At 43.5% G+C, this 24,794-nt stretch overlaps 1 protein-coding gene across 1 annotated transcript in view; it reads left to right on the forward strand.

The window, feature by feature from the left end:
- Positions 1-24,397, forward strand: part of LOC109037181 (uncharacterized) — a 69,347-nt gene extending 44,950 nt beyond the window's left edge. The window contains exons 4-5 of the mRNA XM_019051722.2: positions 15,915-16,203; positions 20,909-24,397. Coding sequence (XP_018907267.2) covers positions 15,915-16,203; positions 20,909-21,449 — 830 coding nt within the window. The 3' untranslated portion in view covers positions 21,450-24,397. The remainder of the gene's footprint in view (positions 1-15,914; positions 16,204-20,908) is intronic.
- The last annotated feature ends 397 nt before the right edge of the window (positions 24,398-24,794 follow it).

Consider the following 24,794-nt stretch of genomic DNA (forward strand, 5'->3'; position numbering starts at 1 on the left):
ACCAAGAAATTTATGTTTTATCCAAGGAAATTTGGCAACCCTTGAAGGCTCATACGGCGTTTTTCCGTAGCACGGCAGGGTAGATCCGAGACACAGTGTATACATCGCTTTCCTGTAACGTAACATCAGTAGCGTCAGCGTCTATTGAGTGGAGTAAGCGCTCACATAGCATCATAACCTTTGAAAAGAGGTTGAATTTTGCATTCTATTTTGTTTTCCCCCCCTCTCTTGCTTCACCTTGCGTCAGCTGCGTGAGCAATCGAAAAAAGCGCGCAGAACGAGAGTGACTTGCAGAGAAAGTCGAAGGTGGCGGCAGCGTCGCACAGTGGATCGAGTCAACAGTAGAGGTCAGATAAAATTCAGAAACTGTAAACGCTTATAACTCCGTTTATACAAAACTTTGAGGTTCCAAAAGTGGTTCCATTGGTTTCCTCGTTAAATTTTCTTTTAGAGACACCCCATAAAATTTAAAATACGACGAAATAAACATCAAACTTTGCAGTTTTAGTCGAACATCATTGCATGTCCGACCTGTCTAATTGACTCGATCCACTGTGCGTTGCCTGTAACTTGCAATTAAACGCGCGAGGCGTTGAAAGTGGCAGCCGAGGCGCGGCGTTGAAAATGTAAATCACGGGTATCGAAAGCAGGAGCCAACAAACACAAAAGTGTCCGCAACGGCCGTAATAACTGAAGCTGTAACGCTGTAACGCTGTAACGCGTATCGCAAGTCTTAATCCCTGTCTGCATCGTCTTACACGGAAAAAATTAAATTGCTGAATTAACAATTAAATCGCTAAAAAAGTGACAGCAATGTTCAACGTAGATTTTACAACAAAAAAATGTTACTTTAACCACTAGTGTAAGCTAATTAAACCACGGGGGTGGTTAAAGTAGTATTTTTTTGTCGTAAAATCTACCTTGAAACATTGCAGTCACTTTTTTTAGCAATTGAATCGTTAAATCAGTAATTTAATTTTTTTCGTGTCGCGAAATGAGAGTGGTTCCACCTCTTCCTTCGATAGATTGAGGGACTCGGAGGACAAGGCGCGTAAGTGCAGTTTTTGAAAAAATCGAAACATTAATCCACTTAAAATCCATGTATTCAAGTGATCCAAGTATCCAAGTAATTGGAGTAATTCCAAGTAAAGAAAGTTCAAACCGACTTTTTTATGCTTATAAATTGAAGTTAGGGAGCGAATTTTTCACAGAAAATGCATTAAGCAGTACTACAGTCTTACGTAATGCGATTTTTGAGCATCAAAAAGTCAGTTTGAACTTTATTTCCGTCACAGGGATCTATGTAATCTCGAAACTTTAAACACGTATTTCTCGAATCAGCAACACCTGCTCTTAAGCGCCTTGTCCACCGAGCCCTTCGATTGCTCCGTAGCCTCGCCCGATTTTAAAATGATAAAATACCGCACGAAATGAGAAAATCTCAAGCTCTGATGCGCCTTGTCCTCCAAGCCCTTCAATTGTATCTTTTACCACCGAGAAAACTTTTTCTTTGACAACGGTTAGTGTAGGTAGTTTTTGTTTTGCTGTACTGTGAAAAATCTTGGAGTGAAATTAGGTGCATCGAATCAGGATAGTTCTCACTTATATTAATTTCCTAGTCACTGAGCATCTCCAGGGAATTGCGGCTCCCGACCTCCAACTTGTCCGGGAAGCTTTGATCCCAGTGAGCTGATTGACATAGGAGACAAAGGGAAAATGGAGCTATCCTATCGGTGGAAGCGGGTGGACCGGGTGAATGCCGTATACCAAGGAGGTAGGTAATGGACTAAGTAACGGCAACCCACAAGAGACTTCCTAGTTCGTCCATCCTTTCCCCCCTTAGTCTGAAGCAACCACCCGTTTCAACCAGGAGGCTCGCTCTATTTTCTCTTCGCCTGTTTTGTCTATCGCTTCAGCGATCAAATTCAATATTCAGCCTGGTCGCGAGGGATCAATCCGTCGACGGACAAACCACGGAAATGTGCCGGAGTGATAATGAAAGGACAGGCGGAAAAATTGCGACCCGATAAGATGATACAATTAGAGATGAATTACGGTCAAGGCGCGCGGTGCGGTGCGGGCCCCGAGTGCCGGGGCGTCCATTCAGTTCATTAAAACAAATAAACACGGGTTTTCATCCTGCGCTCCGATGACAGGGCAATATTTTAGGGCACGCTGCGCCGTTCTGCAGCCTGCGCCCCGCTGGGGCCTGGCCCCTAGCCCAACCGCCCCGCGCTGCACCGACTCCGCAGCAAGAACCGCTCAGCCACCCTAGATAACTCGCGTGGATCCGAGGTTTCGCTGCCACGAATCGATTCATCTGCCATTTCAACCTACAGAACAGGATCGATTATCAAGATCTGATGTCCAGGGACATTTGGCAACATGCGAATGTTGGCAGCGTTTGCTTAGCAGCCCATGATTTTATTAACATTCTTTGTCCGTGATTTTTCTGCTCGAGTCATTTTCATCTGCGTCCGCCTTTTTCATTTTTCACCGGAGCCTTCTCGCCCACTTCGACCCTTGCGAGCCTCCGTCGCTCGCGATGCAATTTCTGCAAAGATTACACAGCTACAATCTCTCTCGAATAAAATGACGTCCCTGTATTGCGTAACGCTGGATTTGCGGTCTTTCGACTTCCCTCCACCACTCCGTAACGCACGAACGTTTCTTTATATCCGTGAACTGTACTCCGAAATCGAGTATTCTTTAATATCTCTCATAACTTTCTGAAATATCCAACATACCAATGAAAGATTTGAAATTTCCGCATAATATTTCATGAAGGCAAATAAAGCTATGGTAAATATGAATCGTATATCTTCAGGCTGGGCATGTAACACGCAGTAGGAAACACCGGAAAGCGAAACTCGCAAGTTATGTTTTTCATTTAATTTCGTAATGTATTTTTCAATTGTTTCTTCTTTTTTTCTCGTGAAGTATTTGTCATGTCGAGACTGTTAGTGTGGAATCGACGAGTGGAAAGAATGTCGGAGGGGTTGCCCAAAGCCCATAAAAGCTTTGGATTGGGTACCACCCGGGCAAAGGCGACGGGGATGTTCCATGAAAGGATGGCGGCCATAGTGACGTTGCGTTGTCAGTTGCCTGATAACCCATGGGAAATATGAGGCGGTTGGGAGTCCCTGAGTCCCAGAGTGCGTAACAGGAGCGACTTTTACGTTTATATGTTTCAATCGTACATTTCTGAAACTTGATGAAGTAATTTACAGGAAATTGTAATATTTTCCTTATCACGAAAATTTACAACCAAAGGGACTCAAGGGGTTCCGTTGGCGAGGAGAAATGATTTTGACCAGAGCTGGGGCCGCGTATGAGCTGGGTGCGCATTCCTGTATGGGGACTCCCCGTTCCCTGCACCCCGTTGCGTTGATGGGCGATTCTCAGCGGTGATGTGGACGTCGGTGCTTGGTCGGTGCTCGGCAGTGGTGCCCGTGCACTCGGCCAATTGTTTGGATTTTAATTAGACTCGGCCATGACAGGGAGGCATTCGCCGGCCGCGGCATTCCGCACTCCCGGACCCTCACGGGGGCTCCGTCCCAGCGCCCCAGCTCCCCGGACCACCTGTCCCGCTCCGTTGCCGCTCCTATCCGTGGCCGGCGAGGATCTCGGCTATCGAAAAATCCATAGCCGTTGTTAGAGTCTCTTATACTGACAATGAGAGTAAAGACAATGCGAATCCATTTCTGATTGGTTCCCGTATTAAGGCCCTCACAGTGTCACAAACGGGAATAAAGATTACATTTTCACCGATTGCAAAGATTATAAACTAGAATGGACCGGGGAATGGGGGGTACGACAAGGAACAAATGGAATTAGAGTACCTTGAGAGTCAAGACAATGTGAATCCATATCTGATTGGTTCCCGTATTTTTGGCCTTCACAGTGTCACAAACGGGAATAAAGATTACATTTTCACCGATTGCAAAGATTATAAACTGGGATGGACCAGGGAATTCCTCAGTCTCGTGACAACAGAAATGCGATCTCTAAATTCGACAAAATACCAAGTAGCTGTAAGGAGGGAACTAATTGATGCGATATATCGCATGCAGTGGCGTGGCGTGCTCTGCGATATATAGATTGATCTGCCATTTAAACCTATGAAAAAGGATCGATGAACAGGGTGTTCGCAGCGAACACCTTGATAATCGATTCTTTACCATAGATTCAAATGAGGAAGTATCGATAATCGATCATTCACGCCTCGCCACTGATCGCATGTTGCTCTGACACAAAGTTTGACGGCTGTTGAATCACCTTAATTTTATCAATGAATACATTTTTGCGAAATGAATCCGCAGTACGAGTGCCTCCGGATTTTTTCAGCTCTCACCCGCGGCTGCGTCCAAAAGCCCGCGCCATGACGTGCGCAGCCCGAGCTAGATGAAAGGTGGAGATAGGTCAGGTGCCAAGAAGAAGTGGTTGTGGCCGGCGCACCGAGGAACGGACCCTTCAGAGAGTTCGGACGTATCAGACTGAAGCAGCAAATTTATCGTTGATCTCGTTACATTTTAAATCGTGTGGGTGCTTTTTGCAGGTTTTACGTGGAAACCAATGAAACCAGGTTTAAAACATTTACGTTTCGTAGTAGCCTAGATATGAGCTTTTGAATTTTCCAAATTTAGTCCAACTTCACCTATTCACTCGCTCTACTGTGTGGTGTCGTCTTGAAAGCGCAGTCGCGATCCGACTCGGAAATACCGGGGAGAAAGGAGGAGTTGCGTTTTGGGCCTTTTCCGGCCCCACCTGGATTTTGCTAAATGTTTCATATTTTCAAAGTACTAGTCTTAGGTAGACTCTGTGCCAAATATTAGACCGATCGGAGCCCATGCAAGGGCGCAGCAGCGCCTCAAACCCAAAATCCTGGAATCGAAAAACAATTATTTTCGTCGACTTTTTCGACTGTTATCACTCTTCCAGCACATGTTTCTTATGTATTTTTTTGCGTACTTTTCGTTTCTGGCCTTTTTAAAGGCCTCCGATAAATTTTAAGGGGCCTTATGGCCCATTGTTGCCATTTTTGGCCCATTTTTAGGGGTTTTTTCCATTTAACACATTCAAAACTCAATTTAATCCAAAAACTGTGTACATTTTTGAAAAGTACGTAAAGAAATGAATAAAAAAGGTTCAGTAAAATTTTTTCCTATGTTGCCAAATTTCCGAGAAAATTGGCCCCAAAGTGTCAAAATCGGCAAAAAATCGATAAATCGCCGCGTCTAAGGTTCAAGAAAGTGGAGTACATTTTTCATACTGTACCAGATAACAGCTCTTATCCATCCATACAACATACTAAAATATCATAGTTGTACCTGGATTCCCACGATGTGAAAATTGACCGAGATGTCGATTTTAGCGGCCTTTTTATACTTGAAGGCAGCTCTTTTGAATGTTTTTCGACCTTAGTCACCCTCTATGGGTGTGTACTATATGTATTTTTCTACGTACTTTTCATATCTGGCCATAAAAATGGCTTCCTGTGAATTTTAAAAGGCCTAACGGTCCATTGTTGCCAATTTTCACCAATTTTTAGGGGTTTTTTCAAGTTTACGTGTGTGAAACTTAATTTAATCTAGAAACCGTGTATAATTTCGGAAAGAACGTAAAAAAATACATAGGAATGTGATTTGTACCTTTTCCCTACGTTGCCAAATTTTCGAGAAAAATCGTCCTGAAGCGTCAAAAATGCCAAAAATTGGATTAATCATCACGTCGGAGGTTCCAGGAAGTGAATTTCAAGTTTTTTTTCACTACAAATAACGTATCGAAAATGGAAAATTGCAATGCATCTCAAGGAACATGTAATGGCGTAGATGAACCTGACAAAACGGGCCCTCAAGGTGCTTTTACTTTATCCTTCACTCCAGTTCACCTCTTTATTCCTGTAACCTCGAGATAATCCTTGGTTCTCAAGATGCTTGCTACAGGCCAAATATACCGAAGAACAGAAAATGCGTGGAGAAAGTGTCCCACGATCCACATGAATGTCATAATTCACTTCCTGGAACCTCCGACGTGATGATTAATCCAATTTTTGGCATTTTTGACGCTTCAGGACGATTTTTCTCGAAAATTTGGCAACGTAGGGAAAAGGTACAAATCACATTCCTATGTATTTTTTTACGTTCTTTCCGAAATTATACACGGTTTCTAGATTAAATTAAGTTTCACACACGTAAACTTGAAAAAAACCCCTAAAAATTGGTGAAAATTGGCAACAATGGACCGTTAGGCCTTTTAAAATTCACAGGAAGCCATTTTTATGGCCAGATATGAAAAGTACGTAGAAAAATACATATAGTACACACCCATAGAGGGTGACTAAGGTCGAAAAACATTCAAAAGAGCTGCCTTCAAGTATAAAAAGGCCGCTAAAATCGACATCTCGGTCAATTTTCACATCGTGGGAATCCAGGTACAACTATGATATTTTAGTATGTTGTATGGATGGATAAGAGCTGTTATCTGGTACAGTATGAAAAATGTACTCCACTTTCTTGAACCTTAGACGCGGCGATTTATCGATTTTTTGCCGATTTTGACACTTTGGGGCCAATTTTCTCGGAAATTTGGCAACATAGGAAAAAATTTTACTGAACATTTTTTATTCATTTCTTTACGTACTTTTCAAAAATGTACACAGTTTTTGGATTAAATTGAGTTTTGAATGTGTTAAATGGAAAAAACCCCTAAAAATGGGCCAAAAATGGCAACAATGGGCCATAAGGCCCCTTAAAATTTATCGGAGGCCTTTAAAAAGGCCAGAAACGAAAAGTACGCAAAAAAATACATAAGAAACATGTGCTGGAAGAGTGATAACAGTCGAAAAAGTCGACGAAAATAATTGTTTTTCGATTCCAGGATTTTGGGTTTGAGGCGCTGCTGCGCCCTTGCATGGGCTCCGATCGGTCTAATATTTGGCACAGAGTCTACCTAAGACTAGTACTTTGAAAATATGAAACATTTAGCAAAATCCAGGTGGGGCCGGAAAAGGCCCAAAACGCAACTCCTCCTTTAGAGAAGCTCAATTTGACGTCGGCGCACTATAGTCCCAATTCACTTTTCAGTGATCAAAAGTCATAGCGGCTCTCCGTTTGAGTATAAACACATTCAAACAATGTGTTCCCCATGAATTTGATGCGCTGAATCCGAATTTGACCTTCGATTTTCTCCAAAAAATCATTTGATACATACTTTATTTATCAATTTTGACTCGAAAAAAAATCGTCGCCCAACTTCATACATATGGGATTTTTGAGTGCTCCCGAGCGGATTGGGACCATAGTGCGGCGCGGTGTCCCCTCCGGATGTCAACGCGGAGTCGGACTCGCGGATTCCTAATTTTCACGATGACACGGCCGAATGAAAGGGAAAGGCCCGATTTATTGGCGCGCTATCGGGGCCCAAATCTCATCGGGGATATTCTGCCTTTCTGCTCGTTAATAACCCCGACTCTTCCGTAAAGCAGTATCGAGTTCCATCTCTCCGGGGATGCAGCCAGTTCTTAGCCTTCTCATTTTAAATTTTTCATTTTTCTCAACATTTTTAAAGTTATAATATTTTTCAAATTGTGAAATTTTTGTAAAACTTTTTCTCGCCGATTTGTCTAAAAATTGTTGTTGATACCTACTTCACTACAGCTACACAACGAACACAACAACAGACATAACAACGAATGCCAGGGTTATCAGTCACGTCACGAACGCGAACGCGGACGCGGATACCGAGCCACTCGCGATCGCGAAAACGCATCGTAATTTTAGTTTTTATACGTTTTTTTAAACCACCTGACGATGAGCGTTAGCTCGAAACAGCCGTAGTGAAGTATACCAACAACAATTTTTAGAGAAATCGGTAAGGAAAAGTTTTACAAAAATTTCAAAATTTCATAAAGTATGGCCAATAAAGTTAACAACAGAAGTGATGTAATATTTTTTTTAGCTAAGTAGAGGCTTTTTGCTGGTTGCGGGTGTATACCGACCTGAAGTTCCGGGGATAGCAACGATTGTTTAGAGGTGGTCTGGATACTAGAAAAGTACCGAAATTCCGCAAGGAGGTCCGGAATTTTTCGCGTTGTACCGCGCGTGTTCCTTAAGACAGCCTAAAAAGTATCTAATCCCTCGCCTACTAATTCTTAGTGCAGTTTTGGCTCTCCAGAACGAGATTGATCATGCAGCCAGTGTATCGTCAGGGCACCATCCAATTTCGAATTTCGTGGTGTCGCGATCCTCGCGTGAATATCGAATTTTCGAAATTCTGCGAATGTCGTCACATAGAAGTACTGCAGGAAAAGCACTGAATGGCTCTATCCAGGAAGTTCTGGATATTTTGGGAAAGTGCCGTAGAAGTATACCGATTTTTTGCCAGCCAGTTTCATATTGATGTTTGCAGTTTGGATGTTACGGTCCTCTTCCGTACCGGCGACTTGGGAAGTGGAATTAAAATGGAGCATCAAAAAGTAACGAAGACCTAACGCGGGAGGCTTCCCATCGTGGCATTATCAGAGCCGGAACGAAGGAGAATAGCGTAACATATTAATTGATTTCCCAACTACGCCCGGTACCTCGGCTGAGCCGCGCTGTTAATTAGCCGGGTTTGTGTTGGGGGTTGCGCCCCCCCCTTCTCCCACCGCCCCTCGATTCCCGCCCCCGTTCCGTGATCCGCGTTCCTCGGTCGGCATCGGAACATATTTCAAGTTGGTCAGTTATTGGAAACTGGACTCACTCGACGAGGACGGGGCTTGTAAATGGAGTCATTAAAGGCCAATTAAGTAGATAAATAACTCCTCGGACCACAGACTCCCTGCGCGAGGGAATGGGTGGGGGCACTTTGTGGGTGGGGGAGGGGAGTAGGGTGGTTCGCACGATGCGCTGGGGCCAAGTCCACTCACGACTCGTAAGAGAATTCGCGATGCGCCGTTGTCAAATTAGCGCACCCGTACATTAAGAGTACCGTCATCTCAATTTTTTTAGTACGGAAAAGCTTTCATAACGGCCGTTCATAAAATACGAAAGGGTAAATTTTGGATTTTTAGACACTCCCCCCCCCCCTCCTTCGTAATGCTTTTGTGTGACGTAGGTCCTTTCCTTTAACGCCTGAAAACAAAATAACGTCACTTTTTCCTCGAGCCCCCCCCCTCTCCTTCCAGAGCGTTACGTAATTTTTGTATATCATAACGTTTAAATTCGCACTGTGGTCCATTAGTAGAGTCCCTTTATCTTGAGAGTCAAGACAACACCCCCTCAAAGAGTCACAAACGGGAATAAAGATTACAGAAATTGAACGTTTTTTGTAATCTTTGATCGGTTCATTCTCAAATTCCTTTCTCCGTTCCTTCTCTCATTCCGTTCGCTCCTTGCCGAACCCGTAATTCCTTGGTCCACTCCAGATTATAATCTTTGCGATCGGTGAAAATGTAATCTTTATTCCCGTTTGTGACACTGTGAAGGCCAAAAATACGGGAACCAATCAGATATGGATTCACATTGTCTTGACTCTCAAGGTACTCTAATTCCATTTGTTCCTTGTCGTACCCCCCATTCCCCGGTCCATTCTAGTTTATAATCTTTGCAATCGGTGAAAATGTAATCTTTATTCCCGTTTGTGACACTGTGAGGGGCTTAATACGGGAACCAATCAGAAATGGATTCGCATTGTCTTGACTCTCAGTACAAAGGGACTCCAGTCCATAGTGAATCGATATCCATCTTTGTCCGGTATCGGATGAAAATTGCCCATCCATCGGGAGATCGGGCAGCGTTGCAAGATGCAAGTAAGCGCAGAGCCGAAGTCATGTAAACGTTCGTGCCGGGCCGTACTCTAAATAGACCCCATCTCGCTCTGAAAAAACGAGTAATCTATTAAAGCCGTGCATTATTTCTTTCATAAGCGCCGTTGTCGGATGGTGGCCCGTCTGCCCGTCGGAAACTAGAGTCTCTCGGCGAAACGGCGACGCGCGGAGATGGTCGAGGACTCGGGTCGTTATTTATCTTTCGCTTATTTATTTTTTATATTCAATCAAAAGAAAGAGCCGGAGCGACTTCGCTCCGCACGCTGGGTCGCGGTTGCCAGCCGGTGCCGCGCCGTGCCGCGGGATCCGTCGGGATCAGATTTGCGAATAACGGCCAATGGATCAATGGGATTACATATCGCAATAAGGAACCACTATTTCTGGTCCATATTAGAAACAACGTACATGCCGTTGGTTTCCCTTTGCAGATATGTGTTTGTATGGGAGAACCAGAGATAGTGGTTCCTCACTGCAAAATGTAATCCAATGGATAAGCTGTGAATTCAAGCAGCGTCTAAAATATTTTCTCCTCGAAATTTCACGTGGAAAAACAATCGCACAACGGAAAGTCTACAAATAAAGTTAAAACACACTGAATACTTTGAAATATCGTGGAACTATGCATGGGCAACCGGGGGTTTGCGTGACATCCCGCACAGAGAAAAAAAACTTCGTGTGTGGGACCCGAAGTTGAGGTCATGTGGATCTCCGAAGTTTTCGGGTCAGGTATCTAAAAACTTGAGGTCCAGCTGCCGAAGTTCGGGTCAGACATCTGAAGTACTTCGATATATATCGAAGGGTTCGGGTCACATATCTGAAGTACTCCGGCACATACCGAGGTGCCTTGATGTCTGACCCGAACTTCGGCAGCTCGACCTCAAGTTCTCGGATGCGTGATCAGAAAACTTCAGAGATCCACATGACCTCAACTTCGGGTCCCATTCACCAAGTTTTTTTCTCCGTGTGGCAACGGTGCGGGACACGGAGTGAACCCGGAGCAAAGGCGCCCCCGTGGAAGTGGGGGTGGCGGGGGGGGGGGGGCGTATGCGGACCTCGGTGCGGGACCCCGAGACCCCCGGGAGCTCGGGGGTGACAGGGCTCACGCAGAAACCCGGATGGGGCCCGCTCGCGGAATTCCTTGTCCATGCAAATGTAATGAGTCCCAGCTATTCACTTAGACCCGAGCCCGAGTCCGGACGATTAAAGGACACGCCGAAGAGCCATGTCTCCCGAGCCCCCCTCCCCCCTCTCCTCCCCCCGCTCCTTTTTCACCCGCATCCCTTCTCCCTTCGGTCCCTCGAAAGAATTCTACTCGCTTGTCCTCCAGTTTAATTACCAGAGCCCGCACCCCAACCGAATTTCAACCCTTCACTCGGCCCTTGAATGGCGTGGAGCAGGAGCACCCTCTGGGGGCCACACAGTGGGTCGAGTCGGTAGGAAAGGTCGGCTTTAAAGGTTAAACTTTTTTTGAGGTTCGTGAAGTGGGTCTGTTGCTTTCCTCGTAAAGTTCTCTGCTGGAAGCAACCATTAAAATTTAAAATATGACGAAATGAGAATCAAAATTTTCAGTTATAGAAAAAAATTTCATTTTCGACCTCTCCAATCGACTCGATCCACAGTGGGCCGTTGCGGCAAGGCAGCTCTATAGTACAAATTCAACCTCTCTATGTTTTCTGGTTCATCGCAACACAATGTAGGCGAAGGTTCTGCAATCTGCATGTATGTTGTATTTTAAATTTTTTATCATGAGTCCAAAAGACCCTAGTGATGCGATTTTGGGGCTTCCGGTAACCCCCCTCGTAATTTGATCGTATGTCAAGAGCATAAATGGACCGCTTTACGTATCAAAGAGCTGAGATTTCTATTTTGTCCGTAAAAACACTCAAGTACGGAGGGAAACCGATAGCTTTTACGTTGTTTTTGCATCGAGCTACAAACTGTAGTTCCTCTTCGCGGAACGTAGTCCAAAGTACGACGGATTTTCAAGCCTTTCGACGGATGATACTCCCGGGGCTGCCCGATCGGAGGTACTATCTTCGAGCCATTGTTGCCAAATAGGGCTGAAAATCAGCCTTTTCCCATTCAAATCCATGTTGAATATCCGCGTTTGGTCGCAGAATCTAGCAACCTCGCGTCGAGCGTAGCACGATTGGATTTCCGTACATATCGGACAACCGCGGCTGGAAGTCGAAATGGTCGCGTTGGGAACCCCGCACTGGGTTCGGATCCGATGGAAAAAGGATATTAATTGATGTAATAAATAAATGGACGAACATCATCCAGTCGGTTTATTTTACTGGGTAAACAAGTTTTTAAGTCTCGAGGCTTGTTTATTGAAAGGCACATGTGGATGCGATACACACCCCCCCCCCCCCCCACTCCCACCCTTCCGACAGGCGGACACGGGAAGAACCCGCCTGCCGCCGCGCTGCCGAATCAGTGGTGTGGTGCGCATTGCGATGAATCGATTAATACGCCATTTAAACCTTAGAGAAAGGATCGATTGTTAAGGTATCCGCAACGAACACCCGAACAATCGATTCTTCACCACAGCCACAAATAGGATAATAGCGATAGCCGATGATTTACGCTTCGCCACCGATGCCATCATCGAACAATCAAGCTCATCGCTTCGAGACGAAGAATGTTCAACTTGAAGGGATTCTTACTCAATATTCAAAAGCTGTGACAATATGGCGAAAAATTAACTGGAAGAAAATTTTCAACAACCTTGTTTCAATGATGAAAATTGTCCTCGGTGCACTTAATTTTCCACATAATGCGTAGTATTGCATTAGATTTAATAGCTCAAAAGCAACTCTTGGCTACAAGGTGCCAGACCTTGTGTTTTAAAATTGCGTTTTGAGAGATCAGGGAAGAAGAAACTTTATTCGACCTAACAAAACATTTTTTGAATGGATAGTATTGCATTAGATTTAATAGCTCAAAAGCAACTCTTGGCTACAAGGTGCCAGACCTTGTGTTTTAAAATTGCGTTTTGAGAGATCAGGGAAGAAGAAACTTTATTCGACCTAACAAAACATTTTTTGAATGGAATCATTTTTTGCATTCAATTCAAGTTTTTAGTGTCTAGAAATATCCAGGAATTTTGATCACCGCGGTCAGGGAAAACCTGGCAAAGTCGGAGGGAATTACCTTCCTTTGATTCTGCAGACACCCTGAGAGACTAAGCCAGGCGAATTCTTCTGCACAATTGCGATCACCGAAGTATTCCTCAAGATCACCGAGTCATGATCGCTTTCCTTCTTCTCTTTTCTAGAATACAAAAGATTAGGCTTTCCTCTTACAAGGATGTCTTTCCTTAAATCGTCGTTTTCCGGACGAAGGAACGCAACTCCATTCCGAAGATGCAAAATTGATTCAAAGAATTCAATTTTTTTACAGGAGTGCATCTGTGCGTTTTTAGTTCAAGACGTGTCTATTTTTTTATGAGATCGGTAGAAAAATCGGTGAAATTTTCAGATAGAAATGCCTGAGGTTCTCCTGGTAGAAAAAGCGGTTTGTGAGGGAAAATTTGGCTACATTGGAATTTAGTTACGTTCTTTCGTGGGAGAAACGACGAAATGAGCCCTCATCCAGGATCCCGCGTTCCCGCATTTTCCGCGAGGTTGCATGAAAGTGGATGACGTCATCCGCGAAAGAGGCCAATGGCGGCATCACTGCGGGAGTGCGGGGAGTCGGGTGAGCCGGGCGGCGGGCGGGATTTTCTCGGATCCCCCGGTTGTGTACTTAAGCTCGCTGGAAGCTCATCCCATGCTTATCCCGTGGACGTGGCGCTTTGTTTAGATTCTTGGTGCATTGTTTGTGCATTCTCCCTCCCCTGCTCCTCCCCCCCACCCCCGGGCCCCTCCCGATGAGCCCAATGCCTTTCCATGTTCAGGTGCCCTTCCATCTCACCCCGCCCGCGCCCCCGCCCACCGCCCGGCCGCGGCCGTGCGCCTCCTTCGGCATTTAACATGTTGCGCATACTCATACTCTTTTCCGAGCATTCTTTGCTCCGCTGCTAAATTAAATTTCCGGCATTCGCTCCGCCGCGCCGATGTCGGAATCCCGCCGTCTCGGCCTCCGCCAATCAGCTGAAAGGGGATTCGGGGAGAGTGTGGATGGTTTGCCCTCAGCGGCCTGATTATTGAAATTGAAGTAGACAAAGCTTTAGTCAAAGAAGACGTAGGGAGTATGGAGCTATCCTCTCAGTTGAAATTGGTGGTTCCTACACGGAGAAAAAACTTTGTGCGTGGGACCTGAAGTTTAGGTCATATGGATCTCTGAAGTTTTCGGATTGAGCATCCGAACACTTAAGGTCCAGCTGCTGAGGTTTGGATCACACGTCTGAAACTTCAGTTCTTACATCTGAAGTACTTCGGTTTTCACATCCCAAAAACTTCGGTTCTCACATCTGAAGTACTTCAGATGTAAGAACTGAAGTTTCAGATGTGTGATCCGAACCTCGACAGCTAGACCTAAAGTGCTCCATAACTAAACTCCATGACCTAAACTTCGGGTCCCACGCACGAGGTTTTTTTCTTTGTGTATAGACTAAGGGAGCAAATAATCCACTAACTATAGGGGCTCTCATGCGTTGCCGTTAGTTAGTCTATTACCTACCTCCTTTGTCCATAGCAACCATCCACTTCCACTGATAGGATCCCTCCACATCTCTCGTCTGCTTTGTCGATAGCTTTGTCTATCAAACAAAAATCGGCCGTACCTACTCATACGGCTCATTGTCGAAATTGATGGATACAGAGATAGACAAGGGGGAAAAAATGAAAGTGGAGCCAACTAATGGATGGAAGCTGATGGTTGTAATGGAGGAAAGTAACAGGCTAACTAATGATGACCCGCGCCCTCCAATCAGTCATCATTTTCCCCCTTACTCTACTTCAACCAATAGGATCGTTCGGCTAGCCCTATGCCTTCTTCGTCTATCGCTTTATCTATCAATTTCAACAATCAGCTCGGAGAAAGACTATTGTTAACTCAGTCCTCCAAGGTCAGAAAAATTTTGCTGCTTTTTGATCCGTCTACGAGTTTCAAGTCTTTCATTCAAGCTCCTAGGGCCCAATATAAACGAACAACGTGCCACCAAAGTGTTAGACGTGTTAAGCTAAGCGATTTCACTCTTACTATGCTTTCGCTCTCCTTTTAGAGAAAGTATAGACACCGCGGGCTAATTCTTGAAATTGATGGACAAAGCTATAGACGAAGAGAACTAAGAGAAAATGGGGCAATCTATAGGTGGTAGACCAGGTGGAAAATTATGGGCCAGGTAACTATCCCTCTGTCGTTAATTAGTCTTTTACTCACCTTTTGTTTCCATTGCAACCGCACTCACTTCCACCAATACGATCGCTCTATTTTCCCTTTGCCCTCTTTGTCCATCGCCCTGTCCATTGATTTTAAAAATGAGCCCACCGGGCCATTGATGTCCATGTCTACGCCTGCCGCCTTGGCTACGGCAGTGTCTTGGAATGGACCACTAGACAAGTTACGAATTTCAGCATTCTGATACATGTTTCTTAACCAAAATTTTACGTAAAACACGATGCGCACAACGAAAATGACCGAAATTATCTCCTTACGAAGATATTTAATGATTCCTGATGCGTGAATTCAAACCAACCCGCTTATGAAAACTTAATGGTCTGCGTGATTCACATCGCCCGCTAAACGTTATCATGACAGTCTCTGCGATTTAAAAATCTGGCAACCTCAATCTTGACGCTTTGGCTCAGCTATAGCGAATTGCTTATAGTTTGAACAACATATGGTGGGAAATGAACATTGCTCAATTGAGAAGATCGCTGAAACCGTTGTAGTGCGCGATTTGACTCACGTAGAGCTTTGAGTTTCTTGTGAGCGGGCAGTTCAAATTCCTTGTAACCAATGCGAAATAAAAACGTTAATATCGTAGCTAGGAGTTGGGTTCAGTAATTTTCGTTCTGCGAATCGTGTTTTACGTAAGATTCTGGTTAGAAAACATGTATCAGATTGCTTAAACTCGTACCTTGTCTAGTGGTCCATTAGTATGTGGAAACCATGAGTGTATGGTAGGCTCTAACGATGTTGTGTCTGTGTGTTTCAGGAGGAGCCGCGGTTCGAGACCCGCTGGAGAAGCTGGTGATGGGAGCCGGAGTGCTGAACCCCGGTGCAGGGTACGGGGTCGGAGCCGGAGTGGGAGGCGGGGGCGTGGATCCCCGGATCTCGACGCACCGGCCGATCAGCTACTACACGACGAACGAGATCTGGTTCCGGGCGGCCACCATCGTCATCCCCATCTTCGGCGCCCTCTTCATCTTCGCCCTCATCGTCCTCGGCGTCAAAATCCTCCGCTCCGAGTCCCTCGATCCCAGCGGCTCTGCCACCAAGCTCAAGTAAGTTCACTTCACCCAGTTTCGTCTCCTCTCTTTACGGATAAACGTCAAAGTTGCCGGCCAGGTTGGCCTAGTGGTCAGCGCGTCTGACTCCAGGTCAATAGGTCCCGGGTTCGAATCCCGGTGGTGGCGTCTAATTTTCACGGAATTGACGAGTCGATCTACTGAAACAGATTCTCCTCGGCCCTAATCCCTGAAAATTAGAAACGCCTGGAGCATGGAGATCCCACGATGTCTACGGACACTAAACATTGTCTAAAGTTGGCTGAAGGTGCTAGACACGAAGCCATTAAACCAGCAGGGGGGGGGGGGGGGGGAGCTGTCAAAATTGGCCATTTTGAGGTCTCAATAGGAAACCCTTTCTAGAGGCTGTGCCCTAATTTTCTCACCGCAGAGGGCGCCAGCTGCTCCTTTTCTGTGTGCATGCCAAAGTTCCTAACCTAAATGACGAAAACCAACACAAAACTATAACAGCAAACATATTAACTATTGTCTTCGAACTTTAAGTAGTAGGAATTCAATCTACAGGGTTGCTGACGGTCTGGGAAACCGGGAAAGTCAGGGAATTGCTGACACATCCAATAATCACCCCGTAAATAAATTTCCTCTGGTCCTTAAATGAGCAATAGTCTCAAACTTTACAGCAAGTCCTACAATACAGATTTGTTTACATTTTGGCAATTAAAATGAACAGGGAGTTTTTGTAGAGTAAAATATAGGAAAAGCTGGTAGGTTTGATGAATTCTTACTCTCAAAATAGTGATAACTAGATAGCTCTTCACAATAAACGTAAAAAAAAACCTATCTAAATTATTATATTTGTCTTGGTGTTTGCTAAAATATCTGATCTGACTACTGGTCCGCGACAGATACACAACGGAAAGGAGTCAACGGACGAATGTCTGCGCAGGATTGTGTATCTGTCATTGATAGAGCATTAATTGGAGCTGCATGAAAGATCGCCACACGCGCGTACTTGCTGTGCCAAGCGTAAGTACTCAATTAGTGGACAAGAAAGAAAAGGCGAGGGGGGGGGGGGGGGGTTTATAGCAGCTGACCCAATTACGAACTCGTTCATGTTGCTCACGCTATGACCAATCCAACTCCAATCATAACTCGTCACTGACGTCTTCGTCGAGATCGAAATGGGACTTACGGCTGGACGTCTATTTCCTGCGGAGGTGGGAGGTTGTCAAAAGGTTCCAAGTGTGGAAGATCAATATTGCCTGGTTTTTCTCGTCCTCGCAGGGATGCGTACTTATAATTCTTTGCCTTTACTTTTCCTAAGGCTGCGTAGCTGTGAACATAATTAAGATCGCGCCCTTCACAATTTTCTATTAACTCTATGTGTAAGAGAGAGATATCACAAAGACGCACCTCTCGTCCTCTCGTATACACATCGGGTCAATGAGCGACGTCCGCTATGGAAGTTTGCTACATGAATTTTCAATGAATCTTCACAAAGATGTCGCACTGATACTACTCAGCACCAATGCTATGGATCAGGACCTTGCAATAATGCTTATATAACGATATTTATTGCCTCTCAAAGACACGATCTGTAAAGGCAGACGTAGCAGGGGATCTCGTCCTCAGGACCTCAGATCACCCCCCCCCCCCCCCCAGAAATCCCCCCAGAATCATCGTAACACGTAGCGGTGGACCAGTGCTGCTTATTAGGGCTCGGAAAGTTCAACCCCCCCCCCCCAAATTCCATTGACCTTCGCTTAGTTTTAACCAAAATTCATGATCGCTTCCCCTTAAGACTTTTTTAAAAAAAACCTTACATCCCAAAAATCGGACTTTTTTATGGATATAACGCAGTATTTCGCACGGGGCTCCTACGTTATGTGTCATTTTCATGGGGGTTCTCCTGTTTTTCCATCTCTCGCGGGGGTCCCCCCCCCCATTTCATGCGACGGGCACATGATCGCGTGAAAGGGTGGCCTCTGCAGTCTGCACCTCTGGCCGCTTCGCTGAAAGGAAAAGTACCGTGTGATCATGCAACCGTTGCCAAATTACCCGCGATGAAATGATTTACACCGGAAAAAAAAAAAAAAAAAAAAAAACACATTGGATCTAGAGTCCAGACTCTCGAAAACATTGACAAGAAAGAGGACTCTTGATTCAAGCAGATTTAAGCTTAAATCAAAAGGAAATCCGCCCAAATTAAGAGGCTTGGCTCTTGATTGAAGCTCAAATCTGATTGAATCGAGAGTATTTTTTCTTGTCGATGTTTTTAAGAGTCGGGACTCTAGATCCAATGTGGTTTATTTTCCAGTGTACTTTTGAGGAAGCTGATGAATAAAAATCCCTCGTGTACCAGTTTGAATTTCTCGAGAGCCTCTCCGGGGAAAGCAGAAAGAAAGGTGCGCAGACTTCGCAGATAATCTGTGCTCAAGGCAACGTCTATGTGGATGTATTTCTATCAAACGGAACTAAGTGCATTATGACGTGAGCCCTGTTATGCATGTATTTTTATGGGTCTCAGGGCTCTTGTCTTAATGCACATAGTTCCGTTTGATAGAAATACGTCCATGTGTTTGTACGTGCGTCGGCTTTCCTTAGCGCGGAGCGTGAAGCGGGGGCGGAGAACTGAAACCCACTCCACTAACACTGGAGTCCATTATTCACCTCCCGAATAAACACTGAACGCTCACAAGCCAATATTTGTTTTAACCAGCGCAGCGCACGCTCGCTCGCGATCTTGCCTGCTACACAGCCGTCCTAAGGGGTCGTTCATAAAGCACATACCGCTCTAGGTAGGTCGAAGAGAGCGTCAAGTGATTTTGTCTTGTAAGCGTCCTGAATTTATTTTATAGAAAGGACTAATGGGTGAATTTTCTGAAACCTTCCTCTTAGATCATTGTACAATCCCAAAGATGATTCAACGAATCGTATACATTTTATGCGATCATAACGGATGAAACGTCCACAGTTATTCTGAGACACCCCTAACTGAGTAATGCCCTCTTCATATCTTTTTCCTCTTTATCCTCTTCAAGTGTTCATATATGGACGTTGAAAGAGCACATTTCGTAGAATCGCTCGGTAGTAGTATGCGTCCACCGTCCAAGAATAGTATTCCGCGAAAACCTCCGAAAATGTGGCGGTTACGTCGCTCCACAAGTAAAGCGTCGATTTGAGATAAACATGAAAGGGTGAGAGGATGGGTGAGCCCGCTTCCGCGGCGAATGATCCGGATGAGCGAAGATGGGAACAAGAAATTGGGGACGGCGCGACGTGACGGCGCGGCGGACTGACCCTTCCGGCGGACGGGTGGACGCGGCGTCGGCGGATAGCCCACCCTCGGCCCTCGGCCGCGGCGGCTCCAGCTCCGATGCGGGCGGCTCTGGCGCCGGCCACCGACGACGCCGCGACGCCACCCGCGCCCTAGAAAGCGCCCCTCGTCAAGGGCGGCGGCGGCACCATCTCGACGGGCTCGACGATTGGGCATCGATCCGGTGCTTCTTCATCCGCTTTCCGCGTTCAAGCCGCGAGATAGTAGCCGCCAACGGAAGGACTCAACAGCCGGAATCATGCGCCCATAGCAGAGCCGGGGGAAAATTATCCGGAAATTATTCGGTCAATCAGCAACGTCCGATGAATCGTCAATTGGATGTATCTGATCAGTCAGAGAATTTTGAGGACCGAGCGTCCAGTCAGAGTTGCAGCACCAATTTCAGTAATTGCCGAAGTATTCGCGCCCAATTCCGGCCCCGAGGACGTCATCAAAAGTTGCCCGATGACGTAATCCTCCGTGGCGTGGCGTGCTTTGCGATATATCGATTGAGCTGCCATTTAAAGCTATGGAAAAGGATCGATTATCAAGGTGTTCGCAACGAACGCCTTAATAATCGATTCTTTACCATAGCTTCAAATGGGGAAATATCGATTTATATATCGAAGCACGCCACGCCACTGGTCATCCTCGAGATTCTTGGAAGTTGGCAACACTGTCTCTATGTAAAACAATCGATTCTTTGAGAGGCAGCTTGCCTCGCCTAAAATCGATATTTTTAAATGGAGGAAAAGCAGTGTTGCCAACTTGCAAAATCACCAACTGGAGTCATCCATGAGAATTCTATCGAATAGTAGGGAAATTTGTTAAATCTTGAATCTGAGAATCTGAAAAAAACATCAGGGCTGTCGAAAGGAGTCTCGCTCTGAGTTCAGTGCTCGGAGTCATACGAGTGAGAAGAGAATAGAGGAATACTGTTCAATAAGGAATTGAAATTTTAGTCGATTGAATGATGTTTACTTGCAGAAACAAAGGTTCTCGCTTTTCTGCCATTTGCAGTGACATTTATGCCAAAAATTGTCCATTTCAGGTCTACGCATGCTAATTGTTAATGGGTCAGTTACGCTGGTCACAGAATCGTGTTTTGATGCTTGATTCTGGTAGATTAGGCAAAAATAATAAGATCGGTCCGTATAGCAACGTTCTACGTTCAGTATAGTGAACGTAGAAAGTATATATATGGACCGATCTCATTATTTTAAGCTGAAGAATCAAGCAACAAAACACGATTCTGAACCAGCACAACTGATCGATTTGAAAATTAAGAGATTTTAATGATTTCGGTAGCGATTTTGGACAGGTCAGAAAGTTTCTTATTATCAAGTCCTTAGACATTCCGCTAGCCTAGTCGCGTCTATAGTCATGATAGTCACTAATCAAGGATATTTCCTTTCTATGTTACAGGCACAGCAAACATGACCGGTTTCCACCCAATCTCAATTCAAGTACCACGCAGATCATCCACCACTTCCAGGATTTGACTTCAAACAAGAAAATGCCATTGTTGAAGCCCCATCCGCAACTTCACCAGCAACAGCAAACTTCAGAAAATAATTCCGTTTCCGGATTTTCTCCCGTGAAAAACATTGAAAATACCAATAACAACCTCCTTAGTAATAGTATTTTAAATACAAAAAATGAAAATTATGCCAAAATCAATAATATTGATGGCAGTAGTGGAATTCTCACTGAGATATTAGTTAATAACAACAACAATAACAATAACAATTTTAGTATTAATCGATTAAGTTCTGGCTACAAAATATTTGATATCCAGAAGCAAACAAATCCGTTGCTGAATTATAATCTATTCTTATCAGATTTAGAAGAGTCAAATTCTTTATTGCAAGAACCGAATCATTTTAATGCTCCTATTGCAACTTCAGAGAGCAATAAAGTTTTGTATAAGAAGGCCATTGATTGTAATTGGTCTGAAAAGCTGTAGCTTTTGTTTGCAATTGTTGTTTTTGTTTTTTGTACATAAGTAATTCATTGTCTAGTCATTTCGTGTCGCTTTAATTTGAAGCCAAACATTGTGTATTCCATCAGTACCTATCATTATTTCTAACGTTCTCTCGGTTTTTCAAGCATCTACACCTCATATTTTGCTTTTCTTACAGGTTTCAATTTTAATATTGATAAGTTAAAGTGAAAACTGCTTTTGTGAAGCACGTTAATCATTTTAGTCTCCCAGTTAGTCATTACCCTTGTATGCGACGAATAACAAAGGCGAAATTCTCAACCCACTTACCTCGTTTGCAGTGTTTTAAAATCTCCGCTTTTTATTTTTTTCAAGGAGAACAAATCAACATTATACCTTGAAGTTTTTTTTTTAGAATTTTCTTCTCATAGAGATAAGAAATCACGGGTGTTTTTCAGCATTTACGGCGAGTTGTTTTCCATTTGAATCGGGACGTGCGAAAACCGCTAACGTCCATTTTTCCAGTCTTCAGTTTTTTTAAGTTGATCATACTTTTAAAGAGTTGACACAACCATAAAAGTGATGAAAAGACTCGTTTTGGAATGAAGGTAACCCGGAGGCGAGTATTCACGCCACTTACCTGTTTGCATCCAACTCTAAGAAGTATTATCAACTCAAAAAAACTGAAGACTGGAAAAATAGACATTAGCGGTTTTCGCACGTCCAGATTCATTTCAAAATAAATTATGACAGGAAGTCTGCATCATCGCAAACCGAGATACGTGGTTTGGAACTTGGGGAGTTCCACTGTCGATAACTTTTTGAGATTGGTGGATCTTTGAAAACAGGACTTTACTCGCGAAAGCATCCTAGCGAACACCAAACTTTACCTCGACAGAACTCTTAACTCATCGTCATCGACAAAGGGCACTCCGTGTTCCTTAGAGCTCTGTTAGCACTAACGCTCTCCCGACGTAGTGCCAGCGGACAGCGTTAGGCGTTAAGGACCGAGTGGCATGGACCTAGAATGGAGACAAATTGATTCCAAGTTTCACCTCTTATCGCAGTTCAATATGAAGAACAAACTCTAAGTCTAATTTACACCAACTATAAAAGTGTATTGTTCGTGGTCTTTCGTCAGGAGGAATGATGCCTGTAGACAAGATTGCTTCTCTATTTTTTCTAAGATATCGCCTTGCTTCTTTCCGCGAAACGCTGGGCAAGTCGTGTTCTTCCATTCTCTCCTCGCCACTGATAGAGGACTGCCTTCCTATCTACAAATTCTGCTACAATTTGAGACGGAACCCTTTATGTGCCCAATTTCTAAAAGAGTATTAACGGGCAATAACCAAATGAATATCCAAGTTGATTCTTGTAGCAGCTTAGTACATCTACAATTAGCTCCCAATTGTTCCTGCCCGTTCTGGTGTTTTCTTATTTCCAGAAGGTAAGCAGCTCTGTAGATGGACTCATTTTTCACCAGAAATTAATTTCCTGAAGACTGACCAGTGCCTGTTATATAAATTTGCCTTAGTACTAATTTGTATATTTTGTAAAATTGTAATGAGCTCCTTTGGTTATAAATGAAACGAACCATAGATTAGAAGTATGACAGATTTTAAAAATCGGTTAAAAGTATTGATAATTTGTAATTACTTTTCTCCTTCAATTTCTTAAATCTCTTTCGATTATGTCTTACAGATCTTTTGATTACCTGCATTTATCTTGTAAAATTAATTTGTCAATATGTTAATGTCTTCATTTTATGACCATACTTAATGTAAGATTTATATTTCACTGTTTACATTAATTGTTGTAGGTACCCAATGTGTGAATTTTTCACAAGTTTTATGCACCATCTGTGATAAAGTACATCTCTAAAACTTCGGTTTTCTTTCGCATCAAAATGTTAGTGATTTTGATAAGCAGCCTTTAATCTGTTTTCAATCATTCTAAGTTTTTCCTTCTATCTGAGCTTCAAGTCAAAAGGAGCTTACCTTTAATATGAAATATATTTCGTAACAGAATATTTTGCAGCCTGGTGCATACGTATTTTTAGCCATTCAACTAATGTTAACTTCTACTACCCACAGCCATAACCCACGCCGGTTGGTGCTTTTTTCTTAGACTCAACGTTCTACCTACCATTTGAAGTCAGTTAATCCTTTCAGACATTTTTAGTCGAAAAAAACACGATCTCTGATTGTAACTTTCCCCCATTCCTTAGTTGAAAGCATTAATCGTGTAAAAAAAATTGCTTCGGAAGGAAGTATGACTCCTCTTTTTAAAGAACGTAACTATTATCATTGCTCAAGAAGTTATTTTTGTATCAGAATTGCTCTGGGTATCTACGTAAGTACTTTTAAATTTGCAGATGTGCTGCATCTAATAAATATGATTTTTTTAGTTTTGAAGATGGTTCTTTTTTGATTGAAGATTGTCAACAATATCCATTTTTTCAACCTCAACAATTTAGAATTGTGTAGACCGTCCCTTTTTTTTTAAATTTCGTCCTGTGTTTAAAACTTTGTTAATTGAGAATCTGAATCAATCTCCATCGAAGGTAAAGGTAATTTCAAAACTCCCAAATACCTCATGATGGTTTTCAGTGCTCCGTACTTAAACCAATGAAAGTGGTACACTACCTACCTATTTGACAGATATTTGCTTTTGAAAGCAATGTTTTTATCTAAAAAACTTTCATGAACCTTCAGTAACACACTTTTCCCAAGGAAATAAATTGTCAAAAGACTTCATCTTCATCAACTGTCACTTGTGTTACACAAATACTTACAAATTAACTGTACTACTTTCCTGTTAATCCTTTTCCTCCTCTCAATTGTACCTATTTCTTGGAAATCGTCCAACTTTTGTAATTATAAAGTGTTAATATTTTATATAGTTTTTGTATAATAACGATTCGTACAGTTTTTCCTCTTTTCTTAATGAAATAAAATGATTGTTCAAATTGATCCATGCTTTAATTTTTTTCTTTTTACTGTATTTTGCCTTGCCTCGGGAAAAAGAGGGCCAGGAGGGAAGAAGATATGCAAAAATGAGAATTTTTACTTTAATAGGTACTAGTATTTCATTGACAAGAGATGGATTATGGAATGAGTAATTTTATTTATTTTCATTCGAAAGCTCTTCTGCACCAACGTCTTAATTAAAGCGCAAGGTGAATGAAGGTAAATAACATGATCGTGATTTTAAGAAGTTCAAATCATAATGTTTTATTACATTGCGTTTCTTGGCTCATGAAAAGCATGCATTGATGTTGCAGAGCTGATAGTTTAGTTCTTAAGGACTTATTTCCTTTTTTCGTTTTTTTTTACCAAGTCTGTAGTTTAACAAATTTACTTCAAAACC

This window comes from Bemisia tabaci, chromosome 1 (genome assembly GCF_918797505.1).
Source record: "Bemisia tabaci chromosome 1, PGI_BMITA_v3".
NCBI classification, from domain to species: Eukaryota; Metazoa; Arthropoda; class Insecta; order Hemiptera; family Aleyrodidae; genus Bemisia; species Bemisia tabaci.